Source organism: Zootoca vivipara, chromosome 3, assembly GCF_965207765.1.
Source record: "Zootoca vivipara chromosome 3, rZooViv2.hap1.1, whole genome shotgun sequence".
In the NCBI taxonomy this organism is placed as follows: domain Eukaryota; kingdom Metazoa; phylum Chordata; class Lepidosauria; order Squamata; family Lacertidae; genus Zootoca; species Zootoca vivipara.
The window spans coordinates 99,128,675-99,150,436 of NC_142586.1; the positions used below are offsets into that span (position 1 = coordinate 99,128,675).

Here is a 21,762-nt window from a genome sequence, read left to right on the forward strand (position 1 = left end):
TCAGAAAGTTCTTCCTGATGTTTAATTGGAATCTTGGAATTCCAATTCAATTTCTTGGAAATTGAATCAATTCGTTTGAGTCCTACCCTCCAGAGCAGGAGAAAACAAGCTTGCTCCCTCTTCCATATGTCAGCCCTTTAGATATTTGAAGGTGTCTATTGTATCTCCTCTCAGTCTCCAGTTTTCCTAGCTTCTTGTATCTTTATTTTAGATCTTGTGATTTATGTGGAAATTCTTCAGTTTGGTTGTGTATTTCTTCATGTTTTATTTCTTGTTTATGACTACTTTTATTATGTTACAGTTATGTATTTTTTCATGTTGTAAGCTGCCTTGAGCATGGTTTGAATGGTTTCTTATCCATTAAACCTATAAAAAGGACAAATTCTTACCCCACCAATATACTTAAGTGTGTCTTATAACCAAGCCCTCCTTTTCACATTAGACTAGTAACATGGGAGCTGCTGCAGCCGAACTCTCTTCCATGCTGCATACAAAGCAGGACCCTCTGACACCTCGGTTTTTACTGTTAATATGTTATTTGATTCCCTTTTGATCCTTACAGTATATTGGAGAGAAATACCTAGCATGAGAGCAAGTGAAACCAACTCACCGCATTCAGGATTCAATTTACACCATTTAACTACTGAATTAAATTTAGACAGGGACTAACCATTTCTTGAAATCTGCAGAATCATATTTGTACTCCTAATTAAGAATGCTACCAAGTTTAAGCCTAAAGTTCTTGGTGTTGGGTTTTGGGGGTTTTGGGAGTGACTTAGCAACATTTGTTTTGTGGTCCACCTGATTCTATACATCACTGGGATCCTAAGCATGCAACTCAAGTCCAACTCAAGGGCTTGTTGCTAAGTAGACAAGGCACAGGACTGCCCCCTAAAGGGCAGGGATACTATTGTGCCCACAAACCTGAAAATAATGCGCTTTCAGCAGCTACGTACAGGCTGAGGCTATACCAGCACAGGCCCTTTGCACTGCACTGCCACTAGCTCCTGGATTGTTATGGGCTCAGAAGGCTTCATCCCTAGATGCAGTCTAGACTGCAGCCTGACTAAAGGCTTCTAACACTTGGCAATCACTGCTGATACCCAACAGATTCTTGAGCAGCTTTCTGCTCTTTGACTCCCAACCAGCATGGCCAACTGTCAGGGATGAGGGAGCTGTAATTAGCAACATCTGGAAAAGCAGCAAAATGGGGAGGGCTGGTTTAGGAAGGTAACTGATTTCAGTCCGCCTGCTTCTGCTCAATTCTGGAAATGTGTTCCAATTTTGCTGGACTTGTCCCAGAGAACAAATTGCTTTTGCCCATTAAGCTTTTGAAATACACACACCAAAGTATAAATACATTTGTTTCTGACAATAAAATAATCAGGTTCAGAACTAAGGAAGGACAGGAAAAGGTGTTAGAGGGTACTAGGAACTGTGCTCCAAATACAGCATATTAGGAGTGTATGACAAGAAGCATGGTCCGTGATACTATGAAGCAGACAGGTTGCTGGATGACCAACTATACCCCCCCCCAAAAAAACAGCTGTCTGATACATCCCCATCCAGAGTACAAGAGCGGACCACTTCCAGTGGATCAGAGCAACTTTTAATTGTGAGCATAAAAGCCAAAGTACAATTGTTTCTTTAGTTAGATCCAGACTGCAACCAACTTACTTTTCAAGGTGAACACCAACGAGGGGAGAACACAGGTTTCCAGTAGGCTTTGCTAGACCCAGGGACACAATGGTCTCGAGTAGCCGATTCACCACTTCAATGTCATGACGCAGGGCAGCAGCATTAATAATGTGGAAAAAGGATGTGGCTGATATATATTGAATAGGGACATCCTTCTCTTTCATCTCCTTTAAAATGTTAATAGCATCTACAATGAACCACCACAAAAGACCCTTAGGTAATTTCATGTACAGAGAAAACAAACTGCTATTAAAACAGCATTTCAAAAAACCAGCAGGAATGTAAATTCTGGTGTATAATGCCAATTTCAAGTTAATTACTACTTGCATTTCTAAACGAGACTACAATTATGAATCCACAATAGCATGGTTTTATCATTTTGCTGCAACTTTGACTACAAATTACAGATAGGAACTGTGTGCCCACTCTGCACTACGTAACCCTGTAGAGTCTGCCCTATAGCAACAAGATCCTACTAAATGGATGCTTTTATCGTTCAGTGCTAACATCTGCTAAATCACACCATTGTTTCTTCAGCAGATGGCTTGTCACGAGGCCAGATAATAAAGATGTGTTTACACTGTATATACAGCCAGACTAATGGTCTGATACCGATAGGGCCTGTTTGCTGTGTCGATACTAATTAGCCAAGGAGAGCCAATGAAAGCTTTCTAAGAGAGTGCATGTTAAAACATTAGGTTCATTAAGCTTCATTAAGAAGGCAGAAACAAACATTTTGGTATATGGAATAAGTGCATTTTTTGTAATGTTCTTAATTATTGCACAGGCAAAATGTTTTGACCATTTTACATAAAAGCAGGGCTCATCTTTTGAAAGTGCCTGCTGCATGCAGCACGCTGTGTGCTTCAGAAAATCAACACAATGCCACCTTTTAATTGCACAGGTAGCCACAATCTGGTTTTATCATGTTTTGGGGTGAAATCTCACTCTAACAAACAATCCAAATCTATTATGAACACCCTTTCAATTAAAGGATTTGGAAATAAATTTTCTGTTTAATAGAACAAATGCCAATTATAGTTGGTTAGTCAGAAACAGACTGTTATTTCCACCCTCTAATTAATGGCGGTGATAACCTAGTGTATAAACTTCATCGATTACTAAATACATACCGTTTACACCCAAATGCATTAAATACATTTACAATTAAAGATCTGATTAATTTAACAATATTCTTCAGCTGTTGGTTATAAAATGTTACATTAATAATATATAAAAGACAAATTTAAGATCTTAATATTATAATACATTTATTAAAAAGTTAGAGGGTGGCTCTCCCCCCCCCCCCCGAAGTGCTTAGACCCTTTACAAGGAGGTTATGTTTATAGGCTTTATGCTAAGACTTCAGACCTTCTTAAGCAAAAACAAAGCCATTAGTCTAGGCACATATGCAATTTGTGCCATAAGTCATGATCTTCAAACTCAATCCAAACAGCAATGCTAATAAAAACTAGCTGCAGAAATGCAAAAAGCACTGAGCTGTGCAAATGTAAATGACAAGCTTGCCAATCCATTAAAACTAATGGCCTGCACTGTCCAAGTATCTCTGGTTGAATTCACATGCAAATTTGTATGCAAAATGTTCAAGCACTTTGCAGGACATGATATACCATTAATATCAACTCATATTTTTATTCCGGTTGCAAGATACCTTCATTATATAGCAAAAATATACACTGTAAGAAAGAGCACTTACCTTCTACTCTGCCACATTTGCACAAAACTTTCACCAAGGCTAAGCACTTGCCCGCATCAAGAGCAACAGATGAATCTTTACGAGAGCTGGGGTATATAAAAAGAACTGCATCAACTCAATTTGTGCCAGAATATAATAATCTCACAGCGCAATCATGTAGATGTTTACTTAGAAATCAACCCCACTGAGTGCAATGGGGCTTAAAGGTAAAGGTACCCCTGACCGTTAGGTCCAGTCGCGAACAACTCTGGGGTTGCGGCGCTCATCTCTCTCTATAGGCCGAGGGAGCAGGCGTTTGTCCTCAGACAGCTTCCGGGTCATGTGGCCAGCATGACAAAGCTGCTTCTGGCGAACCAGAGCAGCACACGGAAACACCGTTTACCTTCCCACTGGAGCGGTACCTATTTATCTACTTGCACTTGACATGCTTTTGAACTGCTAGGTTGGCAGGAGCTGGGACCGAACAACAGGAGCTCACCCCGTCGCAGGGATTCCAACCACCGACCTTCTGATCGGCAGGCCCTAGGCTCTGTGGTTTAGACCACAGTGCCACCCACATCCCTGCAATGGGGCTTACTCCTGGCTAATTCAGTGTGCGATTAGGAAGTAAATTTATTTCTGGTATATCACGGAGGCATCGGCGCTATGAAAGGATGCGCTGCTTCTTGAAGACATTGGGTTGGAACCACAGTTACATGAGTGGAAGGCCTAGAATGTGGTGTGGGAGCCTGCAATGGGAAGAGGGTATCTGCGAAAATCAGGAGTTGCCCTTTCATGAGCAGAGCTCCAAAAACATCCAAAGACTTATTTATTCTCTCATTTATTCATTTAAAATGTTTTGCAGGATTTCCGGGTCTCAATCAAATAGGTAAACAAAAATATGAAGAAAGTAAATCTTGGGTGTGTTACCATCAACAAAAAAATAATAGGTTCGATTCAGATTAAGCAACTCTTTATTTTATTATATATATAAATTTTCATAAACTTTCATCTCATAAGAAAAATAATAATGGTGGTGTACAAAATATAATAACAAGGTAAATCCCATTGATGAAAATGGAAATTAAGGGTACACCATTTAGGCTATAATCCTATGGCCATGTACCCAGAAGTAAGCCTGAAAGGACTGATTGTCCAAATCTAAACCAATGTCAACCAGTCTTGAAATTTATCCCAAGGCTACCATTTAATACTGATTTTATCACCACCACCACCACCACCACCACCACCATAATCTAACAGACCACAACTTCCTCAGTTCACAAGGAATTATGGAAAGGGACCGTTGCTCTTATCTGAAAGATATTTCTACGTGGTGTTACAATGGATTCAACTGGGTTTGGCTTCCTCTACTGCTCAATCAGTAGGACCAGCCGAACCCAACTGAGTCCATTATACCACCATGGGAGAAACTATGTTTTTCCAAAGCAAATTACTTATTGGAATCAACTTGCTTTTGGCATAATGCAACATACCTATTAAACTACTCTGCACATCTTATAACTCATCGCCGTAGTCATAATTATGGTAAAAAAGGATGAAGGGCTGCTTCTGTAGCAGCAGGTGTCTTTTTATAATAAACTACGTACGATAGCACATTTTCAAGGGCTGCCAAATAGATCATCTTAAATAAATTGAAGGGCCAGTTCCTTCTTGGCAGATCTGGACTGATTCTTGCAGGTGAATCCATAAGAGAACACTGGACCTGTATAGACTGTCTAAGCCATTCATTTGTAGATAATCCGGTGAGCTGAACATAGCCTGAGCAAATGTACTCCGCAGGATCATCTATGAGCATATTGAATTAATAGAAGATCCCTTCTCTTGAAACATGGCCCAGGATTTGTTCAAGAACACAGAGCTATCTAGGAAACACCTGACTTATGCAACTTGGTAATATAAGGAAGTTGTTTCACAGCAGCTAAAAAGTCTTATTTGCACCTGAGGCCTTTCTTCAGATGAGATAGAGTTAACAAATATAGTTACAGAATTACACACACACTCTCTCTCACACACAAATATATCTATATATATCTACAGTATATACATCTATGGTATATATCTATATATATCACCTCTACTCATGTGCAACGTAAGCAGGGTTTTGGAACCTGTTTAAAAATGGGTTTTCAATTAAAGTTTAGGAATGTAAGTTCATTTTAGCAACAGGAGAACACACTGAACCTGCAGAACCTGCACGTATATGTGTGAAACAGAAATATACAGAGAGAGAGAGAGAGAGAGAGAGAGAGAGAGAGAGAGAGAGAGAGAGAGAGAGAGAGATTCACACATGACCGGGCATTGGGAAAATGACTGACTATCCTGCAGCTCACTGTCAGTTGCGAAACTCTCATCAACACTGGTCCAACATCATGCCAAAAGACCAGAAAGAAGCTCCTAAATATGCGAGTGTGTGTGTCTGTTCTCAAATTTACCTTAACATTAAAATTAAAGAAATAAAACTAAGAGACAAGAGGAGGAAAAAATGGGGATCTGCAAAGTACTTTGCTAACAAACCACGCATTACAGGTATTGGCTGGGAGCTAATTTTCACAACCAAGATATTATCTCTGGAAACAGAGACTTGAAAAGGAAATGTTTGCAGATAGGTATTAGAAGCATAATGTCACTTACAAGCGCTGTAACCCGCTATACTGCAGCTACATTACCCAGCTCAGAAACCAAATCTGAATGCCAAGGTAGCTGCTAAGAGCTTATCATAAATTGATTTATTAAAATACAACATAGAGCACCACTAATAAACATGTGATTATATAATCATGACAACTTGTTACAACCAATCTCGAATTTCAGCAAAATATTTTTATCAGGGGAAAAGCTAATTAAAAATGTATGAGGGTTGGAGTTTTTTTTTTTTTAATATTCAACCTACTTAATTCAATAAGGTCTGTGCATCAGCATAAATCTCTTTGACATCTTTCAGGGCCGGTGTACTTACAGTTCTTCTTTAAGGTTCATTGCCTCCTCTGCATTATCATGTCGACAGCACAAATGTATTAAGGCTGCATAGCCACCAACAGACATGTCCACTTCGTATTTGGCTTTCACTTCAAGGGCTTTCTGCATATTCTAGGAGGAGCATTAAGGAAAAGATATGAACTAAAAGAGAAAAGTCCACATGACATTTTGCATTCCAGGGCTTTGCTGCGAAACCACATTTGTCTATGTATGCATAGCCTGCGTGCTGATTGTTAAAAGTTCACGTGCTTTACATCTGCAAAAATTACAGTTATTTTAGCAAGTGACCTGAACTTGTCCAATCGAAACCTTTTGTTTGAGGAGCGGTTTATATGCTTTAGTGGACATCTCAGGTAGGCACATAATTACTATTGTGATTTCTTGCTTGAATATATGTTAGCATTCGTATTCGGTTGGAAGTTTTATTTTAACCGTGGGCAAAAGCAGGAACAAAGTGTCCAACTTTTAAAACCAAATAAGCATTCCCATATCCTTTTTTAAGGCAGCTGCTTGGCTACATCTTGAACATATGCTTATGAACAGAGGTCATGTCAAAAGCTTCCCCTGTCACTCTTCTTATATCGAGTAACAAAATGAAGCGAAACCTCTTCATGGCCTAAATTTCTGCCATTATAGAATACAAGCTATAAGGTTAACCATATTCCAGTTTGCTGTATAATAATGGGCATTATGGCACAGGCACACAAACAAGAAATTGGACCAGAGTCTTGGAATACACAGCAAATTGCAGACCTACACAAAATATGAACTATAGCTGGATGCCTGCTGATGAAGGCAAGAGCCTCTTTATCTCAGAAAGCTTTTCTCCAGCAGGAAAATGGAATTTCAATCCCCGCATTAACCACCTTGTAATATTTGACTTGCAAATGACTATTGCATGTATCAGTTGCTTGACAATCTAGATGCAAGAGACCAGAGCCATGGCTTGAAAGGACATTTGGCATGTATGATAAACCTATCACAGCTGTTACCATCATTCACTTTGCAGATTACCATTAAAAGACCAGAGTAATCCCAAAACATGCCATTCAAGAGGTAACTGAAATGAGTTGACTTTTTGGGGGGCTTTAATTGCTTTTTTGTACTTTGATATGATTTACAAGGGCCAAAACCAGAACCCTCGAAACATTATTCTCCCTTGCACTAAACCCCCACCTGAAATGAAGCCTAAGTACATGCAATTACATTCGCAACCCTTCATCTCTGGTTATCTTCACTTGCCTCTCTCTGTCTCCCTCCCACTTTACATCCCCCTGCCTTCACTTAAGATTTCAAACTCCTTGGAGCCGGGATTTGTCTTTTACTTAGTAAACATTTCCAGAGGGGTGGGCATCTTAGCAGGAAAGGGTCTTACAACACCTTAAAGACAAACCAATGTCAGAAATTGAGGAGGTGGGAGAGAGAGGGCATTCTCTGCAGCAGCTCCTAGGTTGTGGCATTTTCCGACCTTAAGACACCTGAGATATGTGTTTTCAGGACCACCGCCCCTAATTTTGTGACTGCAATTTGTATTAACTGTTCGTAATGTTAAATTTAAAACTGCTGAATCCCTACCCTGGGGAATACTGGTGAAAGGCGGGTAATCATTTTAGTAAATAACATTACCCTCCTCAATAACAACATGTCTTAAGCTTTTGTGGGCGAGATCCACCTTCATCAGATGCATGTCATGAAGTGGGCTCTTGTCTATGAAAGCATATGTCTCAAACGTTAAGATGTCACAAGGCTCCTCCTTGTTCTTTCACTTAGATTACTCTGTATACTACTACTACTACTACTACTACTACTACTACTACCACCACCATTCTGGTTCACTGCCACGTACATTGATGGGTGTTCTATAGATAAGAGTCACTGTCACTGAATGCTGCAAATTAAACACACAACTATTTCAAAAGTTACCTCTTCTGCACACAAAGCAAATATAAGCTGCTTCAAAACATCTCCAATAGGCTGGTTCTCAGCTTTTAGTTGTTTCAGTTTCTCCTCCAATTCAGACACTCGAAGTGCAGGGAACTATGGCAAGAGAATAAGATGTTTACTAAACAAAACATCCCTGAAAACCACTTGAATTAAGAGAGAAAACATTCAGACATGTGCCAGCAAGAACATAAATTCTCTGCAACTGTTCAAGTCATAGCAAAAATGCATGACAGTTCCTTTATATTTTCAGTTTGCATACACTATAGAGGAGGACAACTTAACACCAAATTTGCTGTGGTGCGTCTTCCCTCACTCAGCACGAGCATGTGCAATTGCTTTGAGCTTTAAGTGCTTTTACCACAGAACCATTAAGGCAAATAAAAAAATTCCTTCAGTAGCACCTTAAAGACCAACTAAGTTTTTATTTTGGTATGAGCTTTCGTGTGCATGCACACTTCTTCAGATACCTGAAGAAGTTATCTTCTTCAGTTATCTGAAGAAGTGTGCATGCACACGAAAGCTCATACCAAAATAAAAACTTAGTTGGTCTTTAAGGTGCTACTGAAGGAATTTTTTTATTTTTACTTCGATCCAGACCAACACGGCTACCTACCTGTAACCAGAATTAAGGCAAATGTTTGTGATTATTCCTAGGGCATGCATTGCCCAGAACCTAAAAAAAAAGGGGGGGGTTCACCATCGAGTGCAGATGCCACATCCATTTGCCCCACCCTGGTGTACAGGATTTCACATGCACTTTTGATGCAAGTGAGGCCAGGCAGGGTTTTTTGCAACTTGCCCTTCCCTTTCCAAAATGGCAAAAATATAGGCTCGTAACCGTCCATGAGTTCCTCTCTTTTCTATATGGGGAAACTGAGTCACAGCAGCTGTCTCAGGTGTTCGAGCCAGTTTCTGGGAAGGCCAAATATGCAGACGACATATCCAAACTAACAGACACATTATGCTTCTACTGTTATTAACACTGAAGCTAATTCCACGAAAAGACTGAAATGTCAGCTTCACAAGAGAACAGAATACCTTGGAAGCAAAGTATCCTTTTTGTATACATAAATTATTTGATTACTAACAAATAAACCTAGATAGCCAGCCTACTTACTTTTGATATTTCTCCAGGCAACAATGTGTCTCTATCAGTCAACATAACTACATCCTAAAAGATAATATATATAGTGTAAGAAAATGTATGAAATATATGACAAATAGAACTGAACAAGATCCCATTTCAGCAATATCATGAAGCATGCTGTTAAGCCATAGAAAAGAGTCTCTCTGTCCCTATTTATCCTCATAGTTAGAGCTTTAAAATTGTCTGTCCAAAACACAAATGCTTCCAAATTAAATAAAAAGGAGATCAATATGCTATTTTAAAAATCAGAAACAGTTCCTTTTAAATGTTGTTTCTCTCTAAACAGATCCATGGGGAGTACAGACACATGTTTTATATTGAAAGACAACATTTAATTTACCACTACAGACCTTAATTAATTCAGGAACGTGGCGGCTGTCCAGTAGGTTGCGAATACCTCTAAAGATGTTGGGAGGGATTACTATATTCTGTACCAAGAGGTGGAGAAAATTACATGAGTTTTAAAAACACAACCAAACTGAGATAATTTCTGTTAGACAAATTTCAGACATAATTTAAGTCTCCAGCACTCGCATGTCATTGAGAAGTGGTCTGGTTGTACTTAAAAGCTGCAATTTCAAATCTAATAGATACATGTCAGGCAGGACAGGCATTATGTAGCAAAAAATGAAATGGTACCATCTTCTTCAGCTGATGGAAGTATTGTCTCAACCGCTCCTCCTTGGCCTGTACCTCTGAGTCACTCATGCTGTCAATCAAGCTATAAAGAAAATAGCCAACAGCTTCTGCAGGGGGGAGGAACACAAGAGAAAGCATTCCACTAAAATTACTGACACTGTCATGTTATCAAGATTAATTTATAAGAAATCATTTTGGTGTGAGATGTCACCCTGATGAGAGGCTCCAAAATGGCAACAATGATCACTGAGGCATAGAGATTATGTGGTTTGGGAGCACATATCTAACTGGTGAGTGAAAGGAATATTAATTATTTTCAAACCCGGTGACAGCTTTTCAGTACAGAATCTATCTTCAATCTATTTTTTCTCACTGCTGTGTGACAGAAGCAGTACTGCCCAAGGCCTCTCCCCCACTTTCCTGCCCACTACCCCAAAATAGTTGCCATAAATATTTTGTCATTTATTCAAAAGGAAATAAAGAGCTTCCTAAAGCATCGCATACACAGCACTGTATATTTCACATTATTTACCACGCTTTCTGCAGCCTAGCAAGCGAACGTGAATACAATAAGGAGTATTAAATGATTTTTAACAACCAGATCGAATAATCCTGTGGAGAGCTGCTTATTAGCCAATGAAAATCAAGATTAACAAAAGATGCTACATAGTGAACAGCACTAATTTTCTTTGGCACTCAAGCATAAAATGTATAGGAGCATCAGGAAGAACTAATGAGCTTTTGATAAGACATCTACTAGTGACATGTACTGCATTCTTTTATTATTATTTATTAAGAGTGTTCAGCAGGTCTTAAGTCACTTTATTCAAGATACTAAGTGGCATTTTGCTTTTTGATATGACAGAAAGCAATTAAAATGCTATTTTAATAGTTTTATGTTTTGTTTCGTTTTAATAGCTTTCTGCAACACTTGGTTGTAGTTGTAAAACATTTATTTAAGGGATCTGATTATGTTATCAGTGTTGCAAACCTTATTTAACACATGTGCACTCTATGAATGGAGAACATTTTAATTAAAGAAAGAAAAGGGGGGGAAACCCCCCCCCCAATCTCATGGATTCCATAAAATATACTGTGATCATCTGGATAAAGATTTTACCCAACATGTTTTCCAAATTTCACTTTCAAAAAGAAGTAATCAGTGTTTATGGTTGTAATCCCTCAAGCCCATCATTACACAGAAGAACGGATTTGTGGATAAGTTACAATCATAGAAATTGAAACTCTACCAGTTGGTCCCGGAGGCGTCTGGCAATAACGTCCATCCTTGTACAAGAGTTCTGTTATCTGGTAAGACAGAATAATCGTACATTGCAGCCGAGAAGAAGAAGCAAGGGCAAATAGTATCTGAAATTGAATTCTACAAATAATAAAGCATCTCTCCACTAAGCTATTATTCTATGCCACATCATAGCAATTCGCTCTTTAAAAAGGAAGACTTTTTGTGTGTGTAAATATGGTATTTAAAATCAACACCAACAGCATGTATGCTGCACACCAAAATGTATATTGGAAGTTGGGGGGGGGGGCGGAGAGAGAAAGAAAGGAAGTCTTTCAATGATTCTGTTCCTAGTGTCTTAAGCCACAATAGAAAGTATTGCTTAAAGCAATCATTAAACACGGTCACTTTCAGGTGTTAAAATTAAGAGTCTTTATAGTTTCTCAACAGTTTTTACATATTTGTAAATAATAATAAAAATCCACATTTTTAATTAGTACATAACGCCGACACCAGCAAAGTGGCCCACTTCTTTAAACAAGGCAAAAAATATATCTTACGGGTTATAGCCAGTTAAGTTTTACTTAGAGTAAGCCCACTGAAATTAAGGGATCTAAGTTGGCCATGGCCATTCATTCAACTGGGTCTACTCTGAGTAGGACCAACACTCGATACAACCCTAAGTCTGCAATCTTAAACACATTTACAGGGAAGTAAGCCTAGTTGAAAACAGTAAAACTGACCTCCAAGTAAACAGGAATAGGACTGCATGGCACACTTGGAATGCAAAACTGAAGATGTTTACTACATCCAGACTTTGATCTGATTTTCCTATGGCTAACTTATTTGACAGTTTGGCATGTGAAGCAACAGAATGAATTGTGTTTCTTCCCCAATATTAATTAGCTCCTAAAACACCTCCCACACTCTCCTGAAGGGTCCCCACGCGCCCACAGGAGCAGATTTTAGAGGCACAGGGGGGACAGAGGTTAAATTAGTAAAAAGCCCCCCCCCATGGAAATCTCCTAAATAAAAGCCTTCTGCCAGCACAAAGGGCACCAGAGAGCACAACATTCTTTCTGTAGCTCTGACCCACTTCTGAGTTTAGTATAAACTTTGCCTCAGCAAACACCACATCTGGAGCTGTACTAGCAGCCTGATTTGCAAAACTTCATACAGGCAAGAAAACTCCGGTGGTATTTCCTATTTAAACAGGAAGGTGTAGATTGTCAAGATGCAGAAGACAGAAAGAAAAGGCTCTTTTGAAAAATAAGCCCTACTTCTACATCCAAGAGGAATAAATAGAAGAAAAACAACTAAGCTATGCTGTGCCCCATGTAGTGTTTTGCTGAAACATGGATCCAAAAACTCATTTTAGAGCAATCTTCCTATCACTTCATTATCTTTCAGGGAACTTGCAGCCTTCTAGAAGCTGCTAGACCACAATTCCCAGTATCCCTGTCCACTGCCCATACTGGCTAGGCTTGATGGGAACCGTACTCCAGGAACATCAAGGAGCCACAGGTTCTCCAACAACTTTAAACAGGGTGTAGGAAAATGCTGTGCAAGAAGGAGCCTTGGTTATTTTGTAAATGACTTCCTCAATTGTTTGGTTCACTTCCATACTGCTTATTCTCTGAATTTTAAACTGGTGACATATAGAGATGTAAGGCGCTTTTGGTTTTCCCCTCGAGCCTAACAAATGGGTTCAGTCTTCTTCCCCACCCCAATCCTCATCTCTTTCGCACATAATTATTAAATTTGCAAGAAGTTACTTTGGCAGAGAGCCCAACTTTGAAACAACCCTGCAGTCCCTTACCACTGTCCAAGTTTCTGCCCAAGTTTTTTTTATCAACAAACTTCATCCAAAGCCAAGCATGTCTTAAATCCAATTAGATATGGGGAAGTGAAGGTGGCTGGGAGTTAAGCACGTGCCTAAATCTCCCCACTGAGTTAAATCAGAATTAGCTTAGGTTGAATCATGCCCTAAATTTAAAATGCACCGGACAAGATACAACACTCTCCAAATAAGTTACTGTCAAGACTGTGAGCATGCAACTTCCTGTTACTTATACTTCCGTAATATTCTGTACCCAAAACATTTCAAGCAGCTCTACTTTATTTCAGTTTCACCGTCTTACCTCGCTCCAGAGATCTACATCAAAGGACCTGTAGAGGGCAGCAGAGGATAATTAATCGAAGGCCAGAAATATTTGTTTAATTTAGCTATTTCTTTAAGAGAAAAAATTACAGCTAAGCACATGCAGATTTGTTTGGGTAAAAGGTATTAAAAATAAATTAATGATTTAACATTTTGTCACGTTTATTTTTGAAAAATGATTTGACGTTGTATATAAATTGCCACAGAAAAGGAGGGTTATGTTAGAATCCATTGTTTCAATGTGTTTCAACCAGTTTCTTGCTCGCATTTACATGGGGGAGCCTGGAAACAAAAATATCAATGTGAATGTAAATGTCCATTCAGCAGAAAATTAAGGTTCCTCAGACCTTCTGGTATCTACTTCAGATGATTTTTGAGAGGGTTAACCACAACAGTAATTTGCAGCTTGTACATGAATAGTTTGCTGGTGACATGAAAAACGTACTTTCCAACATGCTTAGTCCATTTCCTTAAAAGTACTGCTGAAAGCGCTTATTAATCTGCATGATTAATCTGTTAATGTGTGATTAACCATTCAACTCATTATCACACATTAAACGTAAATGCATTAATCAGTTTTCAACTGTCCCCACTGTTAAAGGTTCGGGGTTGTAACCTATCTGCATATCTAAATTCAGGCAGCATTTTCAAATTAAGTAAAGTCATACACTTGTATTATTTAATATCAACAATTACCTTCATACTCTCCAAAATACAGTAGTGAGCTACTGTAACATATATCTCCTCTCCAGACTGCCAGGTTGAAAGAGGATTGCATAATTTCATTTTTATCTGCTTTTATATATATAAAAAAATCTTGGCAGTTTTGTGAAATACCTGTCACAGTCTCTCATGAAACACAGTCCTTGAGAAGAGACAAGACCTCACCATATATGAGATGCTCCCTCACAAGCAGAAAAAGAGGTATGCAAGGATACTTAATTTTATTTGCTAAAGACTGCTGATTTTAAAACCTTAATTGTTTGGAATCCTAAACAAAAAATTCCAGCAGGACATACAAGTCCACAGAAACTGAATCTGAAAAATGAAGGAAGATGTTCCCAGTTTAAATAACCAGAACGACACTGCAATATTTACTGCGTAGTGTGAAATTGCTGGTCCACAGCTACAGATTAAAAACACTGCCCTGGATTAGGAACAGTGCACTGGAAGCAAATGCAGACGGATTCTAGCTGTTCTTGGAAATCGGTAGGTTAAAATCATGACTCTCTTTATCAGTGTAGGAACTGCCTTGTTGACCAAACAAATCTGAGTAGTTGAATGTTCTGTTTCCAACACTGATCAGCCAGACACCTGAAGTTCTCAAACAAGCCATAACAGGAAAAGTCCTGCCTCCACACCTCACTCTGCTGACAATATCCAGCCATCAATATCAAAACATAAAAATGTTGCATTGGTGTCAGATGGACTTCCCAAAAAGCATTTGGTTGGCCACTGTGTGAACATAATGCTTGACTAGATAGATCTTTGGTCTAGTTCAGCAGTACTATTCTTTTTATTCTTTATTTAATATTTTTATTTATTTTTAATTCCAGTTAACAAACATACCCAAACAACAGCAGGATTATTCTTAAATTCAGATGCTACTAGACCTGTTCTTCATGAATCTGCCCAACCCTTAGGTCCATCCAACCTAGTGGCCATCAGTGAGACTCAGCTATGACCAGGAACTTCCCAGTTCAACTCTGGTCTCTGCCATGTGGCCTTAGGCATACCCCCTGTCTTGCAACTTCAAGTTCCCCCATCTGCAATATGGGGATAATAATACTGACAGGGCTGTTGAAGGAAATACAACTATAGAGCACGCATGACACTCTTCTGGAAATGAACTCTACAAATTAATTGTGCTTTGTGCAGAGAAGCACTTTGTTTTTTGTCTACTGATGGGACATACATCCATATCTCACTCTCTAATTCCTAACTAAAAACTGATACTGAATTGAGTGTTGATATGGCTGTGGGTAAAACTAATCCAGCTTCTCCTTGATTAATTACAAACTGGCGGATTCACTGAAATGTGTACCCATCCTGGCTTAATCTGCCAGACCTTTCACCTTGCATTATTTATTGGTAATGGAGTAGAGTAAAGAAGTCTCTATGTCTATTCTAGGGTGGCATTCCTGTCCAAGATATGACAGGCACCCACAGTCTGCACAGCTGAAGACATTTTTGCTCCAGCAAGTTTTCCCAGCTGGATAAATGGGTTTTTAGCATGTGTGAATGCAGCAGACTCAGAGGGTGAGAGAGTCCCATGAATGAGCTCACCCTACATTGTCTTTAAATGCTTGGCGGGGGGCGGAGGGGCATGTTAGCTATAGAGAGACATCTTCAAAGCTTCTGTTGAGTTATAAGTCTTGCTCATGGGCCTTGGCCTCTTGACTTTTGCTTGTGCTGCTGAGCCTGTACTGCTATTAGCCTGAATAAACATATTTTCCTTACTTTCAAGAGGGCTCTTGCCCTCTGCTGTACATTGTAAAGGTCTTTTGGCTATACACAATAAATTGACTGATACTCAGTAATGAGAGAAGCTCCCAAAAACGCCACATACTTTCAAGTAAGAGTTGCTGCCGGTGTGTTTTGAGGTGGGGGCCTGACAACCGTGAACTGTCACCAACGTTTGCCTTTCAAAGGGTGAGTATGCTCACCAAACCATAATTATCTACACTCAACTATAGCTACACATAAAGCCTGAATTAATAGCAAACTGGTTAGCAAACCAAAATGGCAGATCATGGCTTATGCTAACCGTGGATTGAGTAATATTGAATTTGAAAAACGTAAGTTACAACCATCCTACCCAAAGTTCCCTTTCCTGGAGGGTTATGCTGCTTTACTTCATGAGAAACTGACCAGAAGCCTAGTACTTGCACTGTTTGCCTCTTCACCTCCCACCTCCTTGGAGGGTGAACGAAACAGGAGTTCAGTAGCAGAAAGGCCGTGTTGTTCTCCGGGAAACACATAAAGAGGCCAGGATGGAGGTTCTCTTTCAAGAAAAGCAAGCATATGGCCTGGGCACTGCACTGATGGTGGCCAATGAGCACTGGAATACACTCTGAACTGCCAGAGGTAAAGAGTTATGCAAGCATCCAAGGAAGCAGACACTTTCATATGTGCATGGCTAGCTGTACTTGTCACTTCTCCAATGTTTATCCCTCTGAGTTGTGACGTTCTGAATTTACAAAACATCTCTCAAAATCTTCCAAGATTATTCTTGGAATGGGGAGGTGTCTTGAAAAAGCCCTATGTCACTGAAACACGTACACAAGGTCTGAAATTTTAATGGACCTATTTTAAAAACCTAAAGCAGTCTATGGTTGCTGCGCTTATTTAACATTTTAAGGCATTGTTCAACAAAACAGCTGATTTCTCTCCATCAGAAAGGGGGTGTCAGGAAATATTGTGCTATGGTGGCTTTTCAGAATTTCTCCCTTTTTCTTCCTGTCCCATCCTAACTGCTTTATTCAATACAGATTCTGAACAGGATTGTTCATGCATGATGATCTGAAAACGTATATGACAGAGGGGGCGGGTATAACTTAAGCATTTTGATCTCAAGTAGAGGTAGGGCCTTTCAGATGTTGCCAAACTCCAACTTCCATCAGCTACAGCCTGTCCAGCAGTCTGGGATGATTCAAACTATAGTTCAACAATACCTCAAGGTCCACAGAAAGGCACAACTGGTCTGATATGGATCTTAAGTATTGGCCGAATACTTCACCAATCATAGTGAACACATTTTTAGGCCCTGAAAACAGATGGAATTACCATATAAAAGGTACCATAAGATCTAAATCTGCTAACTTTGGCCAGAGAAAGAAATTTCAGAAATGAACAAACCTAATAGCACAAAATGCATTTCTAATGCTATAGTAAATAATTGTCTCCCGTGATTTTCAAAAATCTCCTTTTACATACTGAACTAGCATGACGAGAAGATGATTTAGGGTGTTGTTGTTTAGCATGTGGAATAACTTGCGCTCTGATATTGTAACAGTCCAACAACACAGCCTGACGACACATGACTGTGAATCATGAAGCTGGGCTTTGTCTAAATAACATAACACCTACTATGAGCATGGATTAAGTAAAAACTGGACAACAACAACAATTTGTTTATACCCCGTCTTTTGCCTGATGGGACTCAAGGCAGCTTATATATAAAAATGAGAACCACTAAAAACACAGAAAAACAAATTAAAAAACAACTGAACATTGTCAGAAGTACAACTATGTACATAAAATAAATTAAAACCATACAAATAATTGCAATAAGCACAGCACGGCACCAGCCCTTTCTTTAATAGCAGTCAGTTCTCAAAGGTCTTCACCTACCAGTGGAAGGACCACAAGGAGAAAGCCAGTCTAGCTTTTCTAGGAAGAGAGGTCCAAAAATTGGGAGGAGCCATTGAGCAGGCCCTTCTGCACAAGTATTGTATGACAGGTGGTGTGGTAGTACAGTACACTGGCTATAAGAATGAGCCATAATGAGGAAGGCTGCAGGCCAGATTCAGTTTCTGGGTTCTATTAGCAGAAGCCAGTGCAATGACACCCACTAGGGCAATGGGGCATCCCCTCCTTTACTCCCTCAAATCCTCCCTGGAGGACCGGGAGAAACCCCTGAACAGCACGGAGGGGGAGACAAGAGATTATTAGCGCTATACTGAATTTTGCAATTTCATTGGGTACCCTTAGGCAAGCACAGCCTTAGTGCTTCATCTGAGATTGTCATACCCATTTACTTTCAGGGTTGATGCCATTATGGCAACAACTTGCACAAAACACTTTGAAAACTGAATGCACTATATAAATGATAACTATTACAATTACATAATCACGCATTAAGCTTTCGATTCACAGAACCAAAAATAATTATGCTATAGCCAGTGATTGCATAGGTTGAACGTTTCCCACCCATGTCACTCACAAGAGTGGGAAGTAATAATAATAATAATAATAATAATAATAATAATTTATTATTTATACCCCACCCATCAGGCTGGGTTTCCCCAGCCACTCTGGGCAGCTTCCAACAAAATATTAAAATACAATGGTCTGTTAAAATACAATGTAGGGTTCATTCTGGCTCTTTAAACCTTAAGAGAGATGATAGGCCTGCACTGGTTCTTACAGCCACAGATATCCTCCTATCCAGCTCCTAAATATACAGTACTTTCATTCCTCACCCCTTTTTTCTTAAAGCAACTGCCCAAAATACCATCCTGGGATTAAGGACCAAGGGCATCCAAGGTACAAAGGTGGCAGTGAAAGATTCATAAACTCTTACCGCCTGAATCCAAGGGTTAGACTGCCTCTGAATTGCACTTGATCCATGGGTGGCATATTTGGAGAAGACACTGCAGAATAAATGAAAATTCTTAGAATGTGTTGACCCTTGCTTCTCCGAAAAGCATTAAGCCTTCGGTATCAAAAGACATTTATTTAAAGAGAATCTGTTTAGTAAGATCATCTTGGCACATGAATGCATGATCTTCCAATAATTTCAAGTTTTAAATACAGAGAGGTCTTTCTTTGCTGGCTAGAAAGAGAAAGATATACAATACCCTGGAATTACAGTGCATTTTGGAGTTTTTTGTCAATTATTAGGGAATGCAGTTACTGCATGTTCATCTCCGTGCATACTAACTTAGAGCAACAGTCCCTGTTGAATCAGTCTCCACCAAGTGAAATACATTTATTTATCTCATACAATTTACACGTATTTAAAAAACCATCAAAGCGGTTTACAAAAGATAAAACAGAATCCACAACACTCATTAGCTCTCAGTAACGTATCTGGGAAGCTAAATTTCATAAGCCTAGGCTATGTGTGACAATGGAACAGAGACTGCTATGCAGCACTAGGGGTGGGGGGAGTTGGCTTAATTCAAGCCAGGAATGAAACACACAAGCTGGTATGTGTGGAGGGGAGGTGGGAGAGCAGACAGCTGACGGAGGAAGAACATGGACATTGAACGGCTCTAAAAATCAACAGCTAGGCAGAATTTCTAGTAGTTGAAACATCAGTGCCCATCTGTCTTTCAAATGCATGCACTCTGGCAGAACGCATTACTTCTTCCATGCTAGCTTCCAGACAAGCAGCGCAGGAGAATCCAAATTCAGTCCCTAGACCAGAGCTTTCCAAACTGTGCGTCGCGACATGTTAGTGTGTCGGCTGCAGCGTGTAGGTGTGTCGCATGAACACTCCCCGCACTCCTCCCGGGGCTGGAAAGGGGTTACTTTAACCTCCGGTTTGCTAGTAAAACTGAATCACCGTGTTGTGAAATGATGCAAGTCTAAAAAGTGTGTCACCAACATGAAAAGTTTGGAAAGCTCTGCCCTAGACCAACTGGGCCTTACACTAAAGAACTTCCCTGCTTCTTTGTTGTGATCCCTCATGATTTTTGTTATCTAAATGTAGAAATGAATAAATGAGAAAGCAATCTTATGTTTAACAAGTTTTTGTTTGTTTCAAAAACAACAACAACACGGTACAGCTCTGTATGCTCAACCGCTGTTGCTGCCGCTGACAGCCGGCAAAGCTGGTTTCCTTAGCGACAAACAAGTCTGGGGGGGGGGGGAATGAAAAACAGATGACAATGAAGTGGAATGGGGCAGTTGAGAAAGGGAGAACAGGCACCCTTGTGCACACTGTCTAATGCATCAAGATTCCTTCATAGTTTTCATCTTCTCAGTTTTGGGAATCTATGCATTATACAACTTTATAATAGACTCCAATTAAAATCCTGTTTATTTGTATATATTTTTTAAACAAAAATTATATATGGATGTTTTATGATGGCCTATATTTGTAATGCCTAATAAAGGTTTGGCGGAGTAAGAAGCATTATAGAAACCTGGAAGCTGAAATCAATAGCCCTTTTGTAGCAGTCCGCTTTATCAGGTTGCCTTCCCCTTAACCAGCTGCACCACAAAAGGAAGCTTTAATTTGATCTATTAACATGAAACCCTTTCTGGTAAGACTATCAGTATACAGCATGGGTAGCCAAACTAAGGCCCGGGGGCCGGCCCAATCGCCTTCTGGGAACCGGTGTGTTTTTACATGAGTAGAATGTGTCCTTTTATTTAAAATGCATCTCTGGGTTATTTGTGGGGCATAGGAATTTGTTCATTATTATTTTTCCAAAATACAGTCCTTCCCCCTCCCCCAGGTCTGAGGGACAGTGGATCGGGCTAAAAAGTTTGCTGACCCCCAATATATAGATTCAATAGTTTAATGTACAAAGCAGTATTTCACGAGTATTTCACAAGAGTTGTGACGCTACTAAAGTAAAGACAAGTATGCACTGATGACTCTTTGGATGTTGTAGCAGTTTAAACTGGAGTGGGGTGGAGGAAGAAAAACATTCATAAACACAGTTACAGGTAGGTAGCCGTGTTGGTCTGACATAGTCAGTCGAAACAAAAAATAAAAAAATCCTTCCAGTAGCACCTTAGAGACCAACTAAGTTTGTCATAGGTACGAAAGCTGATACCTATGACACAACCTAGTTGGTCTCTAAGGTGCTACTGGAAGGAATTTCTTTATGCATAAACACACATAGGGAAAGCAAAGGAGATAGACAGTGATCCCAAGATCATTACGCTCCACACTTCGAAGTTGTGCAGCGTATCAGAATCTCACTTATGAGCACTATTGTGAGCTTTGACGTCTCTGGTTACCTAGGAAAAGTGCCTAAAACCATCATTCTTTGTTCCCTCATCCCATCAATAGATAGCCACGTGAGGGAAGAGGTCAGATCACTGATTATTTGTTGGTGAGCATTGGTGGAGAAATTTGAACCACCTCACCTAGTCTGGCACCTGGCAATGCAAATTGTCTGCTCCAATGCTAATCAGAGCGCCTGATGAGCAGGGAGGGGGAAATAGCACACAAACACCCCCCCAGCTGATCAGCTGAGGAGAGGGCTGTGTGTCCACTCTGTCAGCAGCGGATGATGGGGTACCTGGCCTCTGGTTGTCCAGTCACTGCTGCATACCAAGATGGGGGGGAGGGGGGGAGCTGCAGGGGCACTGGCAGAGCCCATCCAGCACTCGTGCTGGCACCAAACACACTGCAGCCTTGCTCTTCCACTGCTCTGTACCAATACACAGCAACAATGCGAATGCCACTGCCACCCCCAGTCCGTCATCCGCTGCTACTGCACCTTATAGATGAGTGTTTGGGGGGGTGGGGGTGGCTACACCACTGCTTGCAT

At 40.0% G+C, this 21,762-nt stretch overlaps 1 protein-coding gene across 1 annotated transcript in view; it reads right to left on the bottom strand.

Annotated features, from left to right (window-relative positions):
- The window catches only part of LRPPRC (leucine rich pentatricopeptide repeat containing), a 113,423-nt gene that overhangs the window by 55,163 nt on the left and 36,498 nt on the right, over positions 1 to 21,762 (bottom strand). Inside the window, exons 14-23 of the mRNA XM_035111198.3 lie at positions 18,831 to 18,900; positions 13,506 to 13,533; positions 11,375 to 11,432; positions 10,125 to 10,231; positions 9,836 to 9,913; positions 9,456 to 9,509; positions 8,318 to 8,431; positions 6,375 to 6,505; positions 3,416 to 3,501; positions 1,678 to 1,885 (exon numbers count right to left, since the gene is read on the bottom strand). Coding sequence (XP_034967089.3) covers positions 1,678 to 1,885; positions 3,416 to 3,501; positions 6,375 to 6,505; positions 8,318 to 8,431; positions 9,456 to 9,509; positions 9,836 to 9,913; positions 10,125 to 10,231; positions 11,375 to 11,432; positions 13,506 to 13,533; positions 18,831 to 18,900 — 934 coding nt within the window. The remainder of the gene's footprint in view (positions 1 to 1,677; positions 1,886 to 3,415; positions 3,502 to 6,374; positions 6,506 to 8,317; positions 8,432 to 9,455; positions 9,510 to 9,835; positions 9,914 to 10,124; positions 10,232 to 11,374; positions 11,433 to 13,505; positions 13,534 to 18,830; positions 18,901 to 21,762) is intronic.